We start from the raw sequence: 22296 nt of genomic DNA, 5'->3' as shown, positions 1-22296 counted from the left end.
CCATGAGACTGGTGGGCTGCAGGATAGACATGGCTTGAAAGATTAGACCCTAAAGAGGTATGTTATGTTAAGGAATTGGGACTTTATCTTGTGAGTCAAGATAAGAGTTATAACCATGAGACCCTTTGAAATTATGTGAAGAAGAAATACTCATAATACATATTTAAATTTTTGTTTCTTTTAGTTTTCTTAAAATCTAAGAAATATAAAAAACTTGAATAATTTTATTTAAAATTCCAAAATGCCAGATATAAAGTAAATCATCTTTTATTTTCATCTTATATTTGGTTATCATGAGACATGCAAAACCCTTCAATTTTAATGTGAACAGTGTTTTTGTGTCTTTTTATCACATATCCGCTTAATATTAGGTGAAATGTTGCTAAGTCGGATCCGCATGTGAGGTGCAGCATCAAGCCTTTTCCGATATTTTGTTTTTGTTGCAGCATAATATGAAAATCCTGTTTCACACAGGTGCATTGTAGCAAAAGGAAGAAGTACCCGAACTGCACGTGTTGCAATGCTTGGGTACTCTTGAATTAGGCTACTCCAAAAATCATTTAGGGAAAGTTCACTGAAATTTTGTTTCACTTGAGAATCAGATGTTAAATCAATCAGGCTCTCATAGTCCCGTGCACCTAATGAGGCTGGTTTAACAGATACTGTAAATGGATTTCTAACCCAAGCATTATTGTCATTTGTTACAGGAAAATATTTTAACAGAGTAGAGCGCAAACCCCGTAAGTGCTGCACAATGGCACTGCATATATCTTTATCAACTGTAGAATTAATTTCGGTCAAAAAGTCACTTAGTGTAGGAAAACAATCAAAGTTTTCTTCTTCTACAGATGAGGCCCAAAACGCCAATTTTCTTAACAATGATGACATTTTATCAAATACTGTAAACACTGTCACATTTTTTCCTTGCATTGACAGATTAACTTCATTTAATTTAGTAAAAATATCTGCAAGATATGCAAGTCTTAGGAGCCAAGATAAATTTGTTAAACAATCAGACAGTTGGAAAGCAGAATCCATGAAAACCAATAGTTCACGACGAAGCTCAAAAAGTCTTACAAGAACTTTACCTCGGGAAAGCCACCTCACCTCTGTATTTAGAAGAAGTGCTGTGTGCTGGGCACCCATTTCTTCACATAAAATTTTTAATAGTCTGGATTGATGTGGTCGAGCTTTAATATAATTGATGATTTGTACTGCTTGATCTAGCACATTCTTTAGAGATGTAGACATTATTTTAACTGCTAGAGCATGTCTATATAATAGGCAGTGACTACTGGTACTTTCCGGAGCCACATACTTTATCAAGGCAACAGCCTCAGCAATTTTTCCATCCATTGCCCTAGAAGCATCACTACAAATATCAACACATTTCCCCCATTCAATCTCATGTTTCTGCATAAAACTGTTGATGCAGTTGAAAATTTCTTTACCAGTAGCATTACTTTGCAGAGATTCACATAAGAATAGGTCTTCCTCAATAGACTTATTAAACCGGTAACGAACAAACACAAGTAGCACAGCAAGTCCTGAAACATCAGCTGATTCATCTAGCTGCAGCGAAAACCCATCACAAATTTTCAGTCTACAAACAAGCTCTTCTTCAATGTCAGCAGCTAGATCCTTAATTCGGCGTGCAATAGTGCTGTTTGATAGTTGCACAGCATCTATTTTTTTACTGTATTGTTCATCAAACATCCGCATCACAACATCTTTTGCGCAAGGCTTGATAAGCAATTCTCCAACAGTATGAGCCTCTCCACTCAGGGCTATGTGGTAACTTACATTGTACGATGCCTCTGTAGCACTTTCATTATCTGTATTGACAATTTTAGGTGGTAGGGGTTTGTTATTTTCAGGTGAATCAAGATGTTGCTTGAAAAAGCTTATGTCTTTGTCCTTATATGCAGCATGTTTAGTTTCCAAATGTCTTCGAAGCTTACTAGGGGCCAAAGAGCTATTTGATAAAATTTTCTTACATAACACACACTGAGCATGAGGTGCATCTCTATTTCCAAAGTAAGTAAATCCAAAAGACAAATAACTTTCATCATATTTTCTTCTTTTTGGTTTCTTACTAAATGTTATTTTGTTGGAATTGGACATAAATTGAACCCTGGAAAGCTCATCTTCTGATTTTTTAGAAACTGATGGCTGCAACTGTTCATCGTCACTTTGTAATATTCCAACTTTTTGATCATGTGATTCAGACACAATTTGATAAAATGATTCTACTTCTTGTTTAAGACTTCCTTGTTTCGGCAATAGATCCATAGATAATGTATTTGTGGTACAAAACATGGTTAGTTTAAAATAAACATTGAGTATGACAAATTTGTTGAAATTATAAGACAGGATATATAGAAGATGAGCAATCATCAAAGAGATGATATATAGCAACACATCAGTTAATTTGTAAATGCTGCCTATGCATCAATGCGCAGATGGAGCATCACACGTTCGTCTATCAGGTGATCTCTCATGCGAATTCCTGGTGCTCTCAGGTATGGCACACCTTTTCTTAAAGGTAGATTATCACATAAAAATAAAAGCTATAGAAATGAGTTTAGTAGTCTTAAACTTATATCTTAAGATGAACTATTAAAAAATCTACTGTTACCATTACCTTTTTTTCTCAGAATACTTATTAGAGAACATTAATATTCTATAAAACACAACTATTGGGTTAAGAAATAATAGAATTGATAAGCATGTTTTTAAAGGAACTTGAAGAATCTCCCATGCCATGGGTTGGCAAACTTTTTCTGTAAAGGGCCATATAATCAATATTTTTTACTTGTGAGCCATATAGACTCTGTTGTAACTCCTCAATTCTATACTTGTAACATGGCAGCACAATACATAAAAAATGGGCACAGTTGTGTTAAAAAAAACAGCATAGGGCATAATTTACCAACCCCTTTTCATGGTATCTTGGAATCTCTCTTAGCTTTCTGATGCCTGTTGCCATTAGATACATTCATTGTTGATACTATTATATATCTGAAGGCTCCTTTCAGGGCTAATAACTATGAAGCTGTATTAAAAACACACAAAGAGAATATAATAGAATCAGGGGCATAGAATGGGAGGGGACTGATAATTCTCAGGGGGAAAGGGGTGTCTGTATTGGGGGTACGAGAAGAGACTGGACAAAAATCATATACGTATCTATGGATGAGGACAGCAGGGGGTTGAAGGGGTGTGTGTGGGGGGTAAAGGCAGAGGGTGGAGTGGGGACCAGGGGGAGGGAAGCTATGGGGGGGGGGGACAAATGTAATAATCTGAACAATAAAGATTTATTAAAAAACACACACACAAAGAGTTCAAGTTTTGCAAGACATGGAATTCTGCTATATACTAAATACAGTGTTGAAATTGAAAAATAAACTATAGACCAAAAATTAGCTACTATTTCTCTGAACTTAAGATTACATATTTACATTATCCAAACCGACTCATTCAAAATGATGTATATTTTACTGATTACTCTGCATCCCGTTATATTATAGATGAATACTTAACCAAGACCTAAAAACATAAATTGTAATTTTATTAGGTTTATTCCTTATACTTTTTTAAAGCATAAATTAAAAGGGTAATACAAATTTTATGACCTCTAAAGAATAAAACTAGCTTCATAAGTTAAGATATAAGATTTTAGTATCTATCCAAATATAGCTACTCTTGATTTACACTTTATGACATGGCTACAGAGTAAGCTTTGTAGTCTCAATTAGATCTTAAATCAAAATGGTTTCCTATTAATAGCTAGAGGGTAAGATACCTGAAATGAGGAGTACTCCCCTTCTGGAATCACATTCTCCACCTTGGCAGCTTGAAATACAGACTCTTCAAAAGAATAAAATTAAGGGGTGGGATGGAAGGGGAATAATCAATAGCCTAGAATGAGAAAAATTTAAATTAGAGATTGTAAAAGCAGCATTAACTACATACCTCTGAATTGACCACCCATTACAATTTATTTTAGATCCTGGCAATGCAGATCTTAGACTGAAACATAAATGCCCATAATAAATATGCTAATATTTTTGTCCTATTTAATACCCTGGTAACTTCATTGTTTTGAGATGCTCTTCCATCCAGTGACTTCATAGAAATGTTCAAAAACTAAACCTAACTTTTAAAAGTATAGCCACACTTTAATTGTCTCTAAAACCAAGCACTAAGAGTCATCTAAAATGGAAGCAACCTATACATGGAAGTGTTACATGAAATATGCCTTTTTGCTATAACCATGGGTCCCCTCATTAACCAATCTCCAAGGTTACCAATGCATACTGAGTGGTCACTGTTCAGCCAGTAATTGCTAAATCCCTTACAGAACTCATTTCATCCTTAAAACAAACCTCAGAGCCAGGGACTATCAATAACGCCACTTTAGTGATGAACAGACACAGAGAAGTCACCTTTTAAGTGAAGAACTAACAAGAACCCCAAAAGTTTGAGTGCAGTACCTTACATGCCTCGCCATTACTTGTGTGTCCCTGAATAATCAAGCACTAAAATATCTGCTATCAGAAGTTGGGTGGTGCAGGGAGACACGGGTTACAACTGCCAGAAAGTTGAGGACCTCAAAAACTGGCAGCAGCAGAAAGCACCACTTCTCGATGAATGGGAGCAAAAGAGCAGATGTCCTTCCCATAGTCTCTTATTTGGATTTAGCAACAGAGAACTTCGGGGAGTTGCTGGCGGATCTAAAAGATCGGGATCCCTCTCCTCTGCTGCCGGAGGGCACAGCGGGGCAGGAAGCCTGCTTTCAGGAAAGTGGGCCTCAGCCCCACCTCCTCAGCGGTGCTTCCCCCACACTCTCGAGGACGGAGTCTGCACTCCCTAGAGAGCAAAGTTTCCATTCCGCTCTCAGAAAAGGGCGGCTCCCTCATTTTTGTTTTTTGTTTTGTTTGTTTCTTCCGGTTACACTGACAGGCAGCACCATCCCTTCACCACCGCCCTCAGGCGTTTGAACAATACCCTCAGGGACAGGAGGGCTCGGGAAGTGTGCAGGCCATTCAGAAAAAAGCCTGGGAAGGACACCCCTACCAACACCGAAATGCTTTCAGCAATGGTCCCCTCAGCTCTCCCCTGTCCTCGGTGTGCGAAGCTCGCAGGCCGCCACGTCTGGGGTCGCTCCCTGTCGGAGCCCACCCTCGCCTGCACACATCTCCTCTTGGGGCCCCGGACGGCCGCCTCGGCTCACTACCACATGGACGCGCCTGAGCACCCCATGACTAGCTTATCCTACTTCGTCCCCGCCAGGGATGGAGAGCACGGTCTAGCGCGGCCAGGCCGCAGGGCAGCAGAGCTCGCGGCCGCCATCTTAGACAGACAGCTCCTGGCGGCGGCCATTTCGGGGCGCACCACCAGCCGCCGCGGCCGCGCGGGTCCTCACCTTCACCGAGGCCTGGACAGGGTCAAGAGCCAGTCGTCGCGGACTGGGGGGTGGGGTGGGGGAAGGAGGCGAGAGGAGGGAAATGGAAAATAAAACAGGGAAGGAGGGTTGGGGACAGGGTGATGCTCTCGGTTCGGGGGTACCGCCTAGGCCACCTCCACAGAGATCCGGCTCGCGGCTGGCGCGGTCGCTCTTCAGAAGATAAATTTAGCACCCCGGAGCGCCCCAAATCACAGTCTCCCACGAGCGACGCCTCCGCTAGCCAATCAGCGCCGCCCTTGCTCCTCGTCACCAATCCGCGCTGAGCAGGGGGCGGGACTAAGGAAAAGGTCCCGGCGCGGTGGGCGTGGCCAAGCCGCCGCCGCCGCCGCCGCCGTGGTGCTGGGCGAGTCGTGTCAGTGAGGCCGAGGTGCTGTCAGGCTAGGGCGAAGGTTTTCAAACTCCCCAGGGCCCGCGTCAGCCCGGACGCTCGTTTGGCATGCAGATGCCCGGTGCTGCGGGACGGAGTCTATGGTCCTGCAGGCCCGGGCTGGGTTCGAGAATCCTCAAATTCTCAGCTCTGGGGACCCGATAGAATTCGCTGGACCGCGAGGCGCGCGCGGAGGAGCGGAGCGCCTCTGGGCTTCCACGGCCTCTTTGTTCTCCGAGCCACACCCCAGGCTTCGATTGCATTACCGCCCCCTCTTTTTCTGATTTTCCCACTGAGATCTGGGTCGAAAACGCCCTTCGCCTTCCCCGGCCATCGCCCCCCAACTCCCTACCCCGCTTCCCGGAGCTGGTGTGTCTGGGGCCCCCGCTGGCTCCGGCAGAGAGCTGAGCCTTGGGGCGCCCCTCTCACCAGAGCTCTTGGCTGGTGGTGACCCCAAATGGGACCGGAGAGGCGCCGTGTGGGATGGGTAAGGGATAGCGGCGTCTCCGCGGTGTCCACGGGAGAGATGAGAGTCGGCTCGCTGAGTCTCGGCATCTCTCGCCCGCTGAGCCCCTCCCCAAGGAGCGCCCGGCGTTCTCATCCGCCGGCCAGTCCCCAGAACTGTTTGCGAGCCGCAGCTTTCGGGTTTTTCAGCCGCAGCCCTACTCCCTCTCTTCTAAAAAACAACATCGCAAAAGCCTGCGGGTTGTGTATTTTCATTTTGTGTGAGATCCGTGCAGTTGGTTTTTCAAACTGGCACTTGGAAATATTTACATTTTCTTGGGGGAAGATTGTTAAAGTACATTAAACAGTAGGTCCCAAATGTTTGCGATAGTTTAGCCTTTCGAGGCCCGGTAGAAATAGCTAAATGAAAATTGGATCATGTTTACAGGCACTGCACCAATGACAGAAAGTATCCAACTGGTAGTCAAAAGCCAGGGCAGTTCTTATTTTTCTTAAATATGCTCCTTTGATATGTGAATAAATTTCATAGACATTGAAAAAAAAAGCTCAACCCTTAATTGAACACAATTTTCAGGACTGCTTGCATAGATGATTTCCTAGGATTGATAATAGAAGCAAACATTTGCTCCTAAATTAAAAAAAAAGTTTTTATTTATTTCAAGAGAGGAAGGGAGAGGGAGAGAAAAGTATCAATGATGAGAGAGAATCATGGGTCAGAAAATCATGGATAAGCTGTTTCTGTATGACCCCCACTGGGGTTCAAGCCCACAACCTGGGCATGTGCCCTGACTGAAACCCAAGGGTGACCTGGTTCATAGGTCCAGCTCAACCATAGCCACAGTGGCCAGGCTGGTCCTAAATGTTTGTATATTTCAGAGGAGAAGGGAGAGAGAAAGAAACATCAATGTGAAAAGGAAGCATCAATTGGCTGCCTCCTGCAGGATCCCTACCAGGACTCTGCACCTGGGGCGTGTGGCCTGACATGGGTTGAACTGGCAACCTTTTGGTGCACAGGACAATGCCCAGCCAACTGAGCCACACAAGCCAAGGCTGTTCTACACACATTTTAATGTAATAGCTCATTTACCCACCAGAAAACCCTAAGATACCTTGCCCAGGTACCCTAAGATACCTTGCCCAGGTTCCCAAAGGTAATTGGTGATGGAGCTTACCTAGACTAGATACAGTGCTGGTTGTGGGAACTTTAAGCCATGCATAAGTATCTGGGGTGTGTGTGTACATGCAAACTTAGGTAGAAAACTATTGTGGATAGGGCTACAGTAATATTTTGGCTAAGCAGGTAGGCCATTTAAAGAGTAACTTGACAGAAAGAATGTATGCTATGTTCATAGCAGCACAATTTACAATAGCTAAGATTTGGAAACAGCCTAAGTGACCATCAGCAGATGAGTGGATTAAAAACTGGTACATCTAGCCGAAACTGGTTTGGCTCAGTGGATAGAGTATTAGCCTGCGGACTGAAGGGTCCCAGGTTTGATTCTGGTCAAGGGCATGTACCTTGGTTGCAGGACATCCCCAGTAGGGGGGCGTGCAAGAGGCAGTTGATGGATGACTCTCATCGATGTTTCTAATTCTCTCTTTCTCTGTAAAGAAATCAATAAAATATATTAAAAACAAACAAACGAAAAACTGGTACATCTAACTCTAGCTGGTTTGGCTCAGTGGATAGAGCATCAGCTTGCAGACTGAAGTGTCCCAGGTTCAATTCCAATCAAGGGCACATGATTCTCTTCATTGATGTTTCTATCTCTCTCCCTCTCCCTCTCTCTTCCTCTTTCTGAAGTCAATAAGCATAAATATATATTAAACACAAAAAAATCTGGTACACCTACACAATGGAATACTATAAAGCTGTGAAAAAGAAAACTCACCATTTGCAGCAGCATGTAAAGACCTGGAACATATTATGCTAAGCAAAATAAGCCTGAAATAAGCCAGTCAGATAAAGATATTACATGATCTCATTCATCTGTGGAATCTAATGAACAAAAATAGATCCAAAGACATAGAAAGCACTTGATTAGACTGTCAAACCTCAGAGGGAAGGCAGGGGAGAGTGGGCAGATGGGAAGAGATCAACCAATGAACTTGAATTATATGCATAATCCAGGAACACAGATAATAGGGTAGTGAAGGTCTGGGGCAGAGGGTCGGGGTAATGCTGGCAGAGGTCAACGGAGCTGGAGGGGGAAGGGGCTTATGTAATATTTTCAAAAATAAAGAGTAATAAAAATATCCCTGAATAAAAATAAAAAGGAACTTGGTTTGTTTTCTCGGATTCAAGTAAAATTATCACTGGAAGTAGTGACAAGAATTTTGACTGATACTCCCCATTTGCAGCTTCAGTCAGTTGTAAGAGGTATGAGATGGTAATTCTGTTCATGTTGGTTGCATGAGTTCATTTGAGGTGCAATTAGGTTTGCCAGAGCAAATGATGAGACAGGGAGCTCTGGAGCTAGTATTGTAGGTCGGAGTGTCCCACAGCCACCCAGCCTTTATACTCCTCCCTTTGCTGGTTAGCATATATGGGCCCTGGGAGGGACAGGACTGCAGCTGAGGCAGACCAAAAGTGAGCTAACAGTTGGAGGCCATCTGCTGTGCACACTAGGCCCCCTGAATGGGACAGCAAGACCTTTTTTATTAAGTATATTTTTACTGATTTCAGAGAGGATGGAAGAGGGAGAGAGAGATAGAAACATCAATGATGAGGGAGAATCATTAATCAGCTGTCCCTTGCATGCCCCTACTGTGGATTGAGCCTGCAACCCAGGCATGTGCTTTGACTGGAATTGAACCATGGCCTTTTGGTTCATAGGTTGATGCTCAACCACTGAACCACACCAGTAGACCCCTTTCCCACATTTTAAAGGAAGAAAATAATGAATCCCAGAGCTATCACATGACTAGTGTCACATAGATAATTGGTGACAAAGTTGGAATAAATCTCAATGTGTATGGCACATCCCTTAAAATTCCTTTTTATCTCCCATTGTACTTGATGTTAAACTATTTATTTGATAGATAAACTGTAAATTTTTGTTGATATGTAAATTAAGCCATCTCGCAACTGTTTAAGAATTTGCCTGTAGAAACCTTAATTGTTTCTATAGTTACTAATTATTCTAGTGATATTTTAGTGCCCTATAGTTTCTACAGATTAATGATTTGGTCAACTGCCCAACTACCCACCTTTTAATTCAGCTCTGGCTCTGATTAGGAAAGATTATGTGAGAATCAGAAGCTGAAGGATGTGGTAATTCACTCAGAAAAGGACTGAGGCAGCCATTGCACTGAGTAACATTCTAGCATAATTCTATATAATAAAAGGCTAATATGCAAATCAACCGAATGGGCAAATGACCGGTTGCTATAATGCGCACTGACTACCAGGGGGCAGACACTCAATGCAGGAGCTATCTCCTGGTGGTCAGTATACTCCCACAGGGGATTGTTGCTCAGTCAGAAGCCAGGCTCACAGCTGGCAAACACAGTGTCAGTGACAGGACTTCTCCGGCCTCTGCAGTAGTGCTAAGGATGTCTGACTGCCAGCTAAGGCTCACTCCCTCCAGGGAGCGAGCAGGAAGTGAGCCTAAGCTGTCAGTCAGACATCCCCTGAGGGTTTCAGGATTGCGAGAGGGTGCAGGCTTGACTGAGCACCCCCCCTTGAGTGCATGAATTTCATGCACCGGGCCTCTAGTTCTCTTTATAAAAGGCCTAACTCACTGTCACTTTAAATTGTGACATATTGCACAAATAAATGCCACACATTCCTTTTCTAGACACTGCAGTTGAGAACTGTTGGTCTTGAAAAAAAATAGGCTTCTAATTGAGAGGCCTTGAATTTGGCAAATCAGATGTTTTCTCACATTGGGATGGGTGGGAGGCAGGAATTATACTTGTATAAAGAATTCAGGTTCCTGCCTGGCCAGTGTTGCCCAGTGGTTGAGCATTGACCTATGAATGATACCATTCAGGGCATATGCCTGGGGTGTTGATTGGATCCGCAGTGGGGGGCATGTAAGAGGTAGCTGATCAGTGATTGTCTCTCATCATTGAAGTTCTATCTCTCTTTCCCTTCCTCTGTGAAATCAATAAAAGGATATTTTAAAAAAGAATTCAGGTTTCATACATACATAATATTTTATCTGGAGCTTCAGACTTTATAAAGCACCTTCAATCTTTTATTTGAACCTCAAGACAATTCAATTAGTTAAGCTGGGAGGAATAAGAATACCTTACAAATAAGGAAGCTGAGGTTAGGGGAAGTTGATTCATGTCTTTTAAGCTTCCTTTTCTTTAGAAAGTTTTCATAATTAGGATAATGCATTTTAGAATATTCCTGCTAAATTAATGATTTTAGGCTAAATAGTATGATCAGAACTGTTATTTCAAAAAGCACAATATTCTTTTAGGGTTGTCTTTTTATAGAAGGTGAAAACTAGTATTATTCTCTGACTTTCCTAGGAAGGTTAATGTTAAACTTTTAAAAGTTATTCCTTTAAAAAGAATGCCAGACATAGACAATTTTTAAAGCCACAGTGAAGGTTTGCACATCATTTAAACACTCAATTACTTGGGGAGAGACTGAAATGCCAGGGATGGGGTTATTTATGGTGCCGTGCTGAGAGCCAGCACGTATATATTTATTCGTACAAGAGTGGAATCCTGGCCCTCTATCATTTCCCGACTTGTTCGAAAATCCGGGCAAGTCATTTATTATGTCTGTATTTTGGAATTATAGCCTTGCTTCAAAGGCGTGTTCTGTGAATAAATGAACCTCTATTTTGTAAATCTTGTTTAAATTTCTCTGATGAAAGGCGTATCAGTGTTGATAGTTATGAAAGGTAAGGATGCTGATAGTAACAACAATGTCTTGGATTAATGCCGTATCATTTCTCTGAGAAGCTTTGAATTGACTTGGGTGAAGCTAAATGTCCAGGTCTTTCTAAGCGAGCAGAAGCTCTCTCTTCTTATGACCTTTTCTTCTTGAAGGCTCTATAATCACCTTACTTAAGGCAGTTACTTACAAGGGGATGCTTATTCCCTTTAAGGCCCATATTAACTGTCCTTTATTTCCTAATCTAGATCTAAACTAGAGTTATATCTTAGCACCAGAGGCTTGGTGCATGAAAATTCGTGCACTCAGGGGTGGGGAGGTCCCTCAGCCCAGCCTGGTCCCTCTCGCAGTCTGGGAGCCATCAGTTGGACATCCTTGGTGCTGCTGAAAAGGCAGGAGAGGCTCCTGCCACTGCCGCTGCGCTCACAGCCATCAGCCCAGCTTGTGGCTGAGCAGAGCTCCCCCTGTGGGAGCGCACTGACTACCAGGGAGCACCTCTTGTTGTGTGTCTGTCCCCTGGTGGTCAGTGCACGTCATAGGGACTGGTCATTTCTGGTTGTTCCGCCGTTAGGGTCAATTTGCATATTACCCTTTTATTATATAGGATGCTCAAGGACAAATGAAGATTCTGACCTGGGAAGAAAACTGATTATATGTCAAAATAACTGCAGGAATTTGATAATTCATATAAGTAGAAACCCAGGAAATATGTGTGAGGATAGATTATAGGGTGTGCAAAAAGTACAGACTATAGTTTTGTAATATTGATATAGGTACACTTACCAGATATTTTGAATTTAATGTTTTAGCTAAATCTAGAAATGAGTCTCATAGCTTGAATGACTAAATTCTGGACTCAATGATGGCCTACATTCATTGAAATTTGGTGCCAGAACTTCCTTCACATAGCATATGGAAGGATTCAGAGTAGGTGGGAATGTTGCAATAGATTTTAATGTGTGACCTGCTGTGATAATTGTGATTTATAATGTAAGATATGTATCTGGTTTTCATTTTCATTTCTGGCATAGAATTTCCTAAATGATAAGAGCAATAAAGATATCTTAATATATAACAAAACTCTTCCAACCACACCTGAGTTTATGTTAGTCAGGTGACTTTTGGAAAGCAACTATGGATTATGCTAGTTGCCAGGGGAACCAAGAGTGTTATTAGAGGTTTGGAACTTTCAGTCTCACCCACAGATGTCTGAGTGAATGAATGACAGAGTGAGCCATTTTTTCTAGTTCTTTCAGGACTCATAACTCCATCAATAATGTGCTTTTTAAAATGTCAAATTAAATCACCAGAATAGGAATAGAAAAAGGAGCTAATTTTATAAGTCTTTAGAAAACTACATTGGATAATTTGGGAAGTGAAGTCATTTCATTGATAATTTTAATAGAATGATTTTTTTGTGTCCTCAGAATTATTGAAACATCAATTTACTGAACTACCTTATTACTGATTTAGTAATAATTTCCTCACTAGACTGAGAATAAGAAGTTACTTCTAAAAGGAAAAGAGAATGTATGCCAGTCTGAAAGAGAGTGGACTTTGTAGCAGATCCATTTATATTATAAGTTTACTCTAAAAACCTTTTCTTAGTGGTAAATGCACTAAGTCTTGGTGAATACACTTAACTCTTGCTGATTAAATACACAACTGAGTGCTTAACCATGATCATCTGTGAGGATCTGAATGCTTGTTTTGAGGCTTTGCCTGTGCCTTGAATCCCTGGATATCATCAATTCCTCATCTTTACAGCCAGGCCAGGGATAGATTATAGGGTGTGCAAACTTCCTAGAAGAAGAAACTGCCTGTTCCAATGTACAGACTCATAGTATGGCTGCCTAAGACAGGGGAGTCAAACTGAAACCAGATGTTTTTCTTTTCTTTTCATCACAGGTTATTTATTTGATCCTCTCACTTTTCTTCAAATACGTATGAGACCAGAGCAGCAACCCCAGGTATGAATGAGTTATATGGAAATCCATCCATTGGCCTTCCCTAACCTGTTCTCAAACTGCCACTTCTAGTCATTACTGATGTATGGCAGAGATATCCATGTTCCCTCCAGGACTTTAGTCTCATGAAAAATATGAGGAGATTTACCCCCATGACGCCCTGTGGTGTGTCTTCCTCCCTCCCATTTTCTGGTTGCAGTTGGGATACTATCAGTGTCCCTCCTCCATCCCCCATGCCCCTCCCCCCATCTTCTTTTTTACTCTGGAAGGTAGAAACCAACTATAACAAATGTGAAAGTAAATACAGCACCGAGTCTCCAAAATTTTGGTGTCAGGACTAATGTATACTTTTAGAAATAACTAAGGACTTCAAAGAGCTTTTGTGTGTGAGGGCTATCTATGGATAGCTCTTGTGTTAGAAATTAAAAATAGAGAAATGAAAACATATTTATATGTTTTAAATACAAATCCACAACATGTTAATGTAAATAACGTATTTCATTAAAAATTACGGTGTTTTTCAAAAAAATTTAGAAGAGTAGCATTGTTTTACATTTTTTACAAATTCCTTTGATAACTTCTTTCTCTCTTTCTTTCTCTCTCTCTCTCTCTCTCTCTCTCTCTCTCTCTCTCTCTCTCTCTCTTTCTTTTTCTTCTTCCTTTCTTTTTTATTTTTTAAATTCTCCCCTAAGGATATTTCCTCATAGATTTTTAGAGAGAGTGGATAGGAGAGGGAGAAACAGAGGGAAATATTGATGTGAGAGAAACACATTGATTGGTTGCCTCCTGCATGTAATCAACCAGGGCCTGGGCCAGGGAGAAGCCTGCAAGTGAGGTACATGCTCTTGACCGGAATCGAACCCGGAACCCTTTTGTCCACAGGCTGATGCTCTATCCACTGAGCCAAACTGGCTAGAGCCCTTTAATAACTGCTTAATAGAAGATAGGTTCCCACATCTGCTTCCGTAGTCAATCTTTTGTAATATAATATACTAGGGGTCCCTCAGCCCAGCCTGCACCCTCTCACAGTCTGGGAGCCCTCGGTGGATGTCTGACTGCCAGCTTAGTGTTGCTGTGGTAGTGGGAGTCTCTCCAGCCACAGCACTCACCAGCCATAAGCTTGGCTTCTGGCTGAGAGGTGCTCCCCCTGTGGGAGCAAACTGTTCACCAGGGTGCAGCTTCTGCATTGAGCGTCTACCCCAGAAGGTCAGTGCTTGTCATAGTGACCAGTCGTTCAGATGTTCAGTCAATTTACATATTAGTCTTTTATTATATAGGACTAGAAGCCCAAAGCGCGATTGAAATTGAAACCCCAGCCTCCCGCCATGTGAGGAGGCACCCCACGGGGTGCCAGGACCCATGCCTGACTTGTAGCGTTGGCCGCCGCATTGTGTACACTGGGGTGAGGGCAGCTGCTCCTGTGTGTTGTGCCTCTACTCTGGCCCGTCCCCTGCCTCAGCCTCCCCCTGGCCGTAGGGGCTGGGGTGGCACGCAGGCCCCTCCCACCCATCTGCATACACAGCTCCTTCTGAGTGATCCTGATGCAGCCTCCTCCTGAGCAGTCGTGACCCCTGGCTAATTAGCATATTCCCTGTTTATATATATATATATATATATATATATATATATATATATATATATATATATATATATATATAACTTTGGTTGAAGTATATGAATAAAATCCAGTATCACATAGCTATGTAATTGGAAAAAAAGAGGAGTACTTTAATAACTTGTTTAAATAAATATGAATAATCTTCTTTGATACTACACCAAAACTTGACAAATTTCTTAAAGGATGGTCAAATGTGGAATCTGAAATCTTAGAGATGAATTTTGTATTCTATTATGTTTAAATTGAGTCATCTATTTTGCACTTTAACATTTTTTGATTATCCATGCATGATTTTGTAACATCATACATTTGGAAAATATTGGCTCATTGCATTATGCAGATCTTTCAAATGTTGATACCTTTAATTATACAATATCAATAAATCAGACTTATTAATAGTGCTACTCATATAATCAAAAAAGTCTCAAGTAGCCGAAACCGGTTTGGCTCAGTGGAAAGAGCATCAGCCTGCGGACTGAAAGGTCCCGGGTTCGATTCCGGTCAAGGGCATGTATCTTGGTTGTGGACACATCCCCAGTAAGGGGGTTTGCAAGAGGCAGCTGATCGATGATTGTCTCTCATCGATGTTTCTAACTCTCTATCCTTCTCTCTTCCTCTCGGTAAAAAATCAATAATAATAAAAAACGTCTCAAGTATTAGGATGATGTCAGGCTTATGGAGGTGTGTACAAGTTTTCCAAAAATTTAATTTTCCCTTGAAAGCTAGAATGCTATCATTGGCAACAAATACTGCCAGCTATTTTCCTTGCAGTAACAGGCTCATTTCATTTATTTTTGAGAAAATATTTTCCAGATACCCAATTCTCAATTGCTATGGTTTGTCTGTTGTTCTTTCAAGAACAAATGGTATTCCATGAAAAAAAGTAACCAACTTAAATTAATTGTACACGTGCTTTTTTCTCCTTCAAGATAACCATCATATTTTGGTATTCAACAAAAATGCTTTATATGTACTTCCAATTTTTCACAATATTTTAATAACATAAATCATTTTTATGGCTTAATCAAGAGTATTCTCATGTAACCCCCACCTCCCAATGTCTGGTGATTAATAATACAATGACTACTTGTACCAGTTAGGTGCCTAAGTTACCCACAATTATTTTTGTTCCATCAGGACAAATGCCAACAAATAATATCTTCTTAATATTTTGAAAATAATTTTTATTTCACAGGCCTTACGCAATAACTGCTGGATTTTAAAATTACACATTGATTTATAGTTATCCTACCTGCTTCATATCTTCAGCAATTCATCAACATTTCTTTGGTGGTAATAGCATTCCTCTCGATTTTCCTAGTACCGCTATTTGTGTGTTCTTTTTCTTCTTTTTAAAAATATCTTTGTTTTTTTCAATGGCATTTATGGAAGGAGAAGTGGAAAAACTTTGGTTTCATTTGTCAATTTCTTAAATCCAGAGGTATTCCTTGTATTTGGAAATAATGGGATTGAGATTTTCCACCAATGGAATCTTTTCTCCACTAGGCTGTCTTGAATAGTGAGGTTTTGGGTGCTATATGACTTAGACATGTACTCTTTATCTTATTGTCAACTTTGGCTATGCTGCCTCAATCTAGAGTTCATTTCAAGGGCAGGGAGGTTATACAAGCTAGAAATGTTATGGTGTATCAGCCTTTCTAAGTTGGCTCAATCTCAGAACAATGTTCTGTTCTTCAAACAATTCTTCATTGCATTTGGCAACAGGCATTGGGCCTGGCTCTTAAGGTCCTGTTTAAAAAATATCTACCCTTTTCAGTATGCTTTCATGACTTCATATTTCCTGGCATGAAATTAAGATAAAAGTATATTTCTTTTCACCAAGTTGTTGTTGTTGTTGTTGTTGTTGTTGTTCTTCTTCTTCTTCTTCTTCTTCTTCTTCTTCTTCTTCTTCTTCTTCTTCTTCTTCTTCTGCTTCTTCTTCGGTGTAGCTTCTTCAATCCACCCTCAACACTTCTTAATGAAACAAATAGGATAGCAATCTGGGGGAGAGATATTTATTGAAAGAGGGGTCTTAGCACGAGAGAAGGCTATGTGTCATCAATTGACTGAGTGATGCAGAATTCAGAATAATGTTATCATTCGCAATCAGCTTTTTTATGTGAAAATATTAGCAAGATCTTATGAACTAGGGAAGATTAGACTTACTGTATTTATATAGGGTATTTTTTACTTCAACAGAGATAAAGTTCACTAAGATTCCTTCTGAGGGTTGAATTTTTCAACAATAAGTTAAAAATTCAGATGTCAGAGGGATTTTCCTTTTAGAAAGATTTTACAGAAAGGGTATATTAATTCATTTCCTATTGATAGTGCCAGATTTATTTTTTTGCTTTGACATATATACAGACATTTTAAAAAAAAATTCTATTTGGTACAAAAAGAAATTGTGTTGAAACAAAAATTCTTGAGGTGATAATGCTACTGAGTTAAGAATACATTAGTGCTGAAACCGGTTTGGCTCAGTGGTAGAGCATCGGTCTGCAGACTGAAAGGTCCCAGGTTCGATTCCGGTCAAGGGCATGTACGTTGGTTGCGGGCACATCCCCGGTAGGGGGTGTGCAAGAGGCAGCTGGTCGATGTTTCTCTCTCATTGACGTTTCTAGCTCTCTATCTCTCTCCCTTCCTCTCTGTAAAAAATCAATAAAATATATTAAAAAAAAAAAAAAGAATACATTAGTAAGTCAATGGTTATTGAATGTATCAGGTAAAGTAGTTTTGAAGAATTTAACATTTCTATATGGCTTTTAATAGTTACAAATACAGAAAGAAGATGAGTCTTAAACATTCATTTCTAATACAACCAACATCTATCTAATAATAGAGGAATATACAAATTAGCCAGGACACTGTAATGTCATGACTGAAAATAGGAACCTGAGGCTGTATGGCACCTGGCTGGGATGAGGGACCTCAGGTGCTGAGGTGGGGGGGAAAGGAAGGAAAAGGGGCTCAAGCTGTGCCCCCCCCCCCCCCCCCCCACCTGGCAGGCCTTGACAAGGGGACCTCAAGCCAAGCCCCTTGCCTGGCAGGGTTTGGCCGGGGGCCTGAGACCAGCGCTGGGCCAGGGACCTGAGGCTGAGGGGCTTGATAGGGGTGGGGGAGGCCAGGTCTAGGTCTCACTCAATGGGGTGGGGCTGGCCAGGTCTGGGTCTTTTGCATTTTTGAAGCACGTGCAGGTGGTGGGTGGGGACTTTACTCTAGGTCCCACGAGGCACTCCAGACTCTGACAGGAGGGAGATTTTCATATACATTTTACTAATTTTTTTTCATCTCTGGCACTTCTATTATAGAGAAAGGGCAATATTAAAATATTTCCTCTAATTAATTCTCTTTTAATGTGCACTCATTTCGTGCACCGATACACTAGTGGTAAATAAGAAGACATTATAATTCAGCATCCACAGTAATAATGCCAGCACCATTTTTCAAAGTTTTTCTCCAAGGGAGCTGAGGAAAAGTAGATTATTGTTCAGCAAATACTCATTCCTTTCCCTCCAATTATTATGGTAGGGGTAAGTATTCTTCCTGTTTTCACTGATGTTGGACTTGGTTGTGTGATTTGCTTGGGCCAATAGGTACATGGGCAGCAGTGATAATATACAACATGTAAACCTAGGCCAGTGGTAGACCAAACTCATTAGTCAACAGAGCCAAATATCAACTGTACAATGATTGAAATTTCGTTTGAAACCCAAATTTTTAAAACTTAAACTTCTTCTAATGCCACTTCTTTAAAATAGACTTGCCCAGGCCATGATATTTTGTGGAAGAGCCACACTCAAGGGGGCCAAAAAGTCGCATGTGGCTTGAGAGCCGCAGTTTGCCCACCACGGGCCTAAGGAATTATGTGCATCCCTTCATTGCTCTGGGAGCTTTTGTTCTCTTGTCATGAGAAGAAAAAGACCCAGGTAGCTGTTGCACCTTCAGTCTGAATATCTCAGCTTTCCCTTAGACCTGCAAAAGCAGGCTATTCTAGCCAACCTGAATACCTGTATGAAAATAAATGCTTATTGTTGCATGATAATTTTATGGTGGTTTGTTATTCAGCAAAAACTGATCTGTATAGAAATTCATAGCCTTTCTTATACATTAGACAATTGCTTCCTCTGAGATATTAAGAAACTGGCACTATAATTAATGGGATGCTAGGTGAGGCAGAATTTCCAAAATTTTTGCCTGGAACTTCTTTGACCCATTGATTGTTAGAGTGTGTTTAATTTCCATATATTGGTGAATTTTCCAGAATTCCTTCTGTTATTTATTTCTACTTCCATGCCACTGTGGTGGGAAAGAAGATACTTTGTTATTTCAAGCCTTTTAAATTTATTGAAACTTGTTTTGTTGCTTAGCATGTGGTCTCTCCTGGAGATCGTTCCATGTGTATTTGAGAAAATGTGTATTCTGCAGTTGTTGGGTGGAGTGTTTTATGTATGTCTGTTAGGTTTAGTTGGTTTATGGTGTTGTTCAAGTCCCCTATTTCCTGTTGATCTTCTGTCTAATTGTTCTATCCCATTCAAGTGGGGTGGTGAAATCTCCAACTAATATTGTAGAATTGTCTATTTTCCCCTTCTCCAATTCAATTCTTTTATCTCTCTCTTGCAGGCAGGAATCATGGGGGAGGACGCAGGGGAGAAACTCAATAGAATATTCATCGGTTTTCCAGGTGTGTCCTTTCAGGTTCATGGTCTTTACTGATTAGTTGGCACCAGGGCAGGGGGTATCTGGTCCAGAGACAGTCATGGTGTCGCTTGTCTGGTTTTGCTGCTTTTCTGGGCCTGGAGTTGTGCTCATGTTTGTCTAACGGTCCACCACAGATCTAGATAATTCCAGCAAGAAGTTTTTCTGTGGAAGGTTTGAGGAGTAGCTGGTAATGTTCTCCAGTAGCTGGCTGGAGAACGTTGTGGGATTTAAGGCAGTTTTTCTTTTTTTTTTGTCTTTTTAAAAATGTCTTTTTATTTTATTTTAGAGAGGGAGAGAGAGAGAGAGAGAGAGAGAGAGAGAGAGAGAGAGAGAGAGAGAGAGAGAGAGAGAGAGAGAAACATCAATGATGAGGATCATTGATCGGCTGCCTCCTACATACACCCTCTGGGGATCGAGCCCGAAATCCGGGCAAATGCCCTGATTGGAAATTGAACCGTGACCTCCGGGTTCATGGGTCGACAGTCAACCACTAAACCACTGGCCGGGCAAGGGAGTTTTTCTTTTTAAGTAAGATACAACACAATTAGCATCCCTGGCTCTCCCTTAATGCCAGTATTGTCCCTGGTCACTGTGGCAACTGAAATGCAATTTGTATTCCTTTCCAAATTCTTTTTAGAAAGGAAAATCTTGCTTTCCCCCATCCAGCTATAGTATGTTTGTGTAACTATGCAAATGACTCGGTAGGGAGTGAGAATTTGGGAGAGAAAAGGCTTAATTGTAGGAGTAAAGACAATGAAAAAGGGATGGGATCTAGATGGGGCATGTATTGCTTAGTGTAATAGAAAGGAAGCAAAAAAAAAAAATGTCTATTGAGTGGGTAGGCTGGTGTTATGTTGGTGGAAACAAAATATTGGTTGAGGGTGACCTGTTAGTTGCTTTAAAAAAAACACACCAACCTGTCTCTTTTGTTGTACCTGCAGCAGCTGGTATGGTACCTGATACCTAGTAGTTACTCAATAAATATTCAATTGTTTACTAATGCTCCCTGTTGAAGCTGTTCTCTTAGATGATACCTGTTTTTTTTTTTTTTTTTTTTTTTTTATAAGTGTCCCATATTCCTTGCCTTCCAGATATCTTTAACATTCGTTTAGTCAATCATTCACTCAATCACCTCTGTTCTAAGCCCTCTGTGCCTTCTGCAGGTCTTATGCTACCCAAGTGGCACAACCAGGACACCACCCCACTTGCTCATAAAATTGCTGTTGATGATTTTCTAAGGCTTCCACTGTGGATTACTTGTCATTTACTATGTTCCCTTGCCATCATCTCCTTTAAACTCACATATTTCCTAAAGAGCCCCCAGCTTTTTGAGTTCTTCCTCTCCCCCTACTTTCATTAGCATAGGCATCCTCCACTTTCCAGTTATCAGCTTGTTCTCTCCTGGGGGATTCCCAATATCCATAAGACACACGAGGATTTTACAACTTCTAATTTTTAAAATACAGGTATAGTACATGTGTAGTTTATTAAATAAGAAAAAAATAGACATGAAACCAGGGAAATGACCTTCAGGCTTAGCTGCCTGCCAATATAAAAGTCAAACTCATGAGACGAGTGCTTGTGAGAAGTAAAGTGATTTATTCAGGGGCCAGCAACCTGAGAAGATGGCAGGTTCATGCCTCCAAAACCATCTATTTAAAAAAAAAAAATTTTTTTTTTTATTGATTTCAGAGAGGAAGGGAAAGGGAGAGAGATAGAAATACCAATTATGAGAGCGAATCACTGATCAGCTGCCTCTTGCAAATTCCCTGCTGGGGATTGAGCCCAAAACCAGGGCATGTGCCCTGCCTGGAGTCAAACTGCAATTTCCTAGTTCATAGGTTGACACTCAACCACTGAGCCACACCAACGTGGCTCAAAAACCGTCTTAACATCTCAGGGCAGGCAGAAGTTTTTATAAGGAAAGAGGGAGGGTAGAACAAAGAGATCAGGGGAGGGGGGTCAGTGTAATTTCTGGCAATATGCAGTCTTTGCTCAGGCTCATTCTTTCTGTATCAAAGTTATTTTTCAATGTGTGTTACCTGGACATCTGTGGTTTAACTGTAGGCATTGGCATTCCTTGTTCCTGGGACAGGCTGTTAAACTGTAAGGAGAATTTGGCCAGAGGTGAACAAACTGGGTTTAACACTTACAAAGATTAATGTGGGTAGCTTTATATAAATTCCTTTTAAGTTTACTTGTTAGTACATTTTAATTTAAGTTTTATTCTATGGCTAGTCAGACTAGTATAAGTAGTATAGCATATTCATTCCCCATTACAGATACAGCATCTCAATTCCAAAAATATCTTTCTTAAAAACCATCTGGTAGATTGCATTGATTGCCATTTTCCCTAGGAAGATTATATATTCCTTCCCTATGGACTTTGGGCTTTGCCATATGGCTTGATTTGGCCAATGAAATGTGAATGATATAATTTATGCTATGTCTGAGCAGAAGTTTTAAATGTGATTGTCTGATTTGGCTTACCCATTGGAATTTCTGCTCTTTCCACAGCACAACATATCCCAAATGAAAGATAGTCCTTCTTCCTGGATCCTGGAATAAGAAGAAATGTGGAGGAGACCCAATCCAACCCACAGCCTGACTCTCTATGTGATAAGAAATAAGTGTTTATATTCATAAGCCACTGAAATTGTATTTGTGTTGTTTGTTATTGAAGCAAGAGCGAATACACATTACTTCCTTCAAGAATTGACTTTCAAGCTCAATTCTCTCAATCACTACAGCAGAGATGTTATGCCTGGTGCCAGATCCTCTTCTTGTGCCCATTGACGAGGGCATTCTTTTCCATTGAGCTCAGATAATGAGCCCAAATATGACCTCAGA

General features: G+C 40.9%; 1 protein-coding gene and 1 long non-coding RNA gene across 6 annotated transcripts; one reads left to right on the top strand and one right to left on the bottom strand.

Annotated features, from left to right (window-relative positions):
* Nucleotides 1–251: 251 nt before the first annotated feature.
* ZBED5 (zinc finger BED-type containing 5) lies at nt 252–5755 on the bottom strand. 5 transcript variants are annotated; one of them, XM_036427744.2, is made up of 3 exons: nt 5429–5755; nt 3806–3921; nt 252–2570 (listed from the first exon to the last, which is right to left on the bottom strand). In XM_036427744.2, exon 3 carries the CDS (start codon nt 2395–2397, stop codon nt 319–321), a length of 2079 nt encoding a protein of 692 aa, XP_036283637.1. In that variant the 5' UTR covers nt 2398–2570; nt 3806–3921; nt 5429–5755; the 3' UTR covers nt 252–318. The 5 variants fall into 5 exon arrangements, with proteins under 5 accessions (XP_036283637.1, XP_036283636.1, XP_045433362.1 ...); XM_036427743.2 differs by having other exon boundaries at nt 252–2538; XM_045577406.1 differs by having other exon boundaries at nt 3806–3870.
* A 7271-nt stretch (nt 5756–13026) lies between these two features.
* Nucleotides 13027–22096, top strand: LOC123651845. Its single transcript, XR_006740797.1, has 2 exons — nt 13027–13130; nt 21964–22096. It is a non-coding gene; the product is annotated as an uncharacterized LOC123651845 (long non-coding RNA).
* Nucleotides 22097–22296: the final 200 nt, after the last annotated feature.

Source organism: Pipistrellus kuhlii, unplaced genomic scaffold, assembly GCF_014108245.1.
Source record: "Pipistrellus kuhlii isolate mPipKuh1 unplaced genomic scaffold, mPipKuh1.p scaffold_m20_p_9, whole genome shotgun sequence".
Taxonomy (NCBI): Eukaryota; Metazoa; Chordata; class Mammalia; order Chiroptera; family Vespertilionidae; genus Pipistrellus; species Pipistrellus kuhlii.
This window is presented reverse-complemented; position numbering and strand designations above follow the sequence as displayed.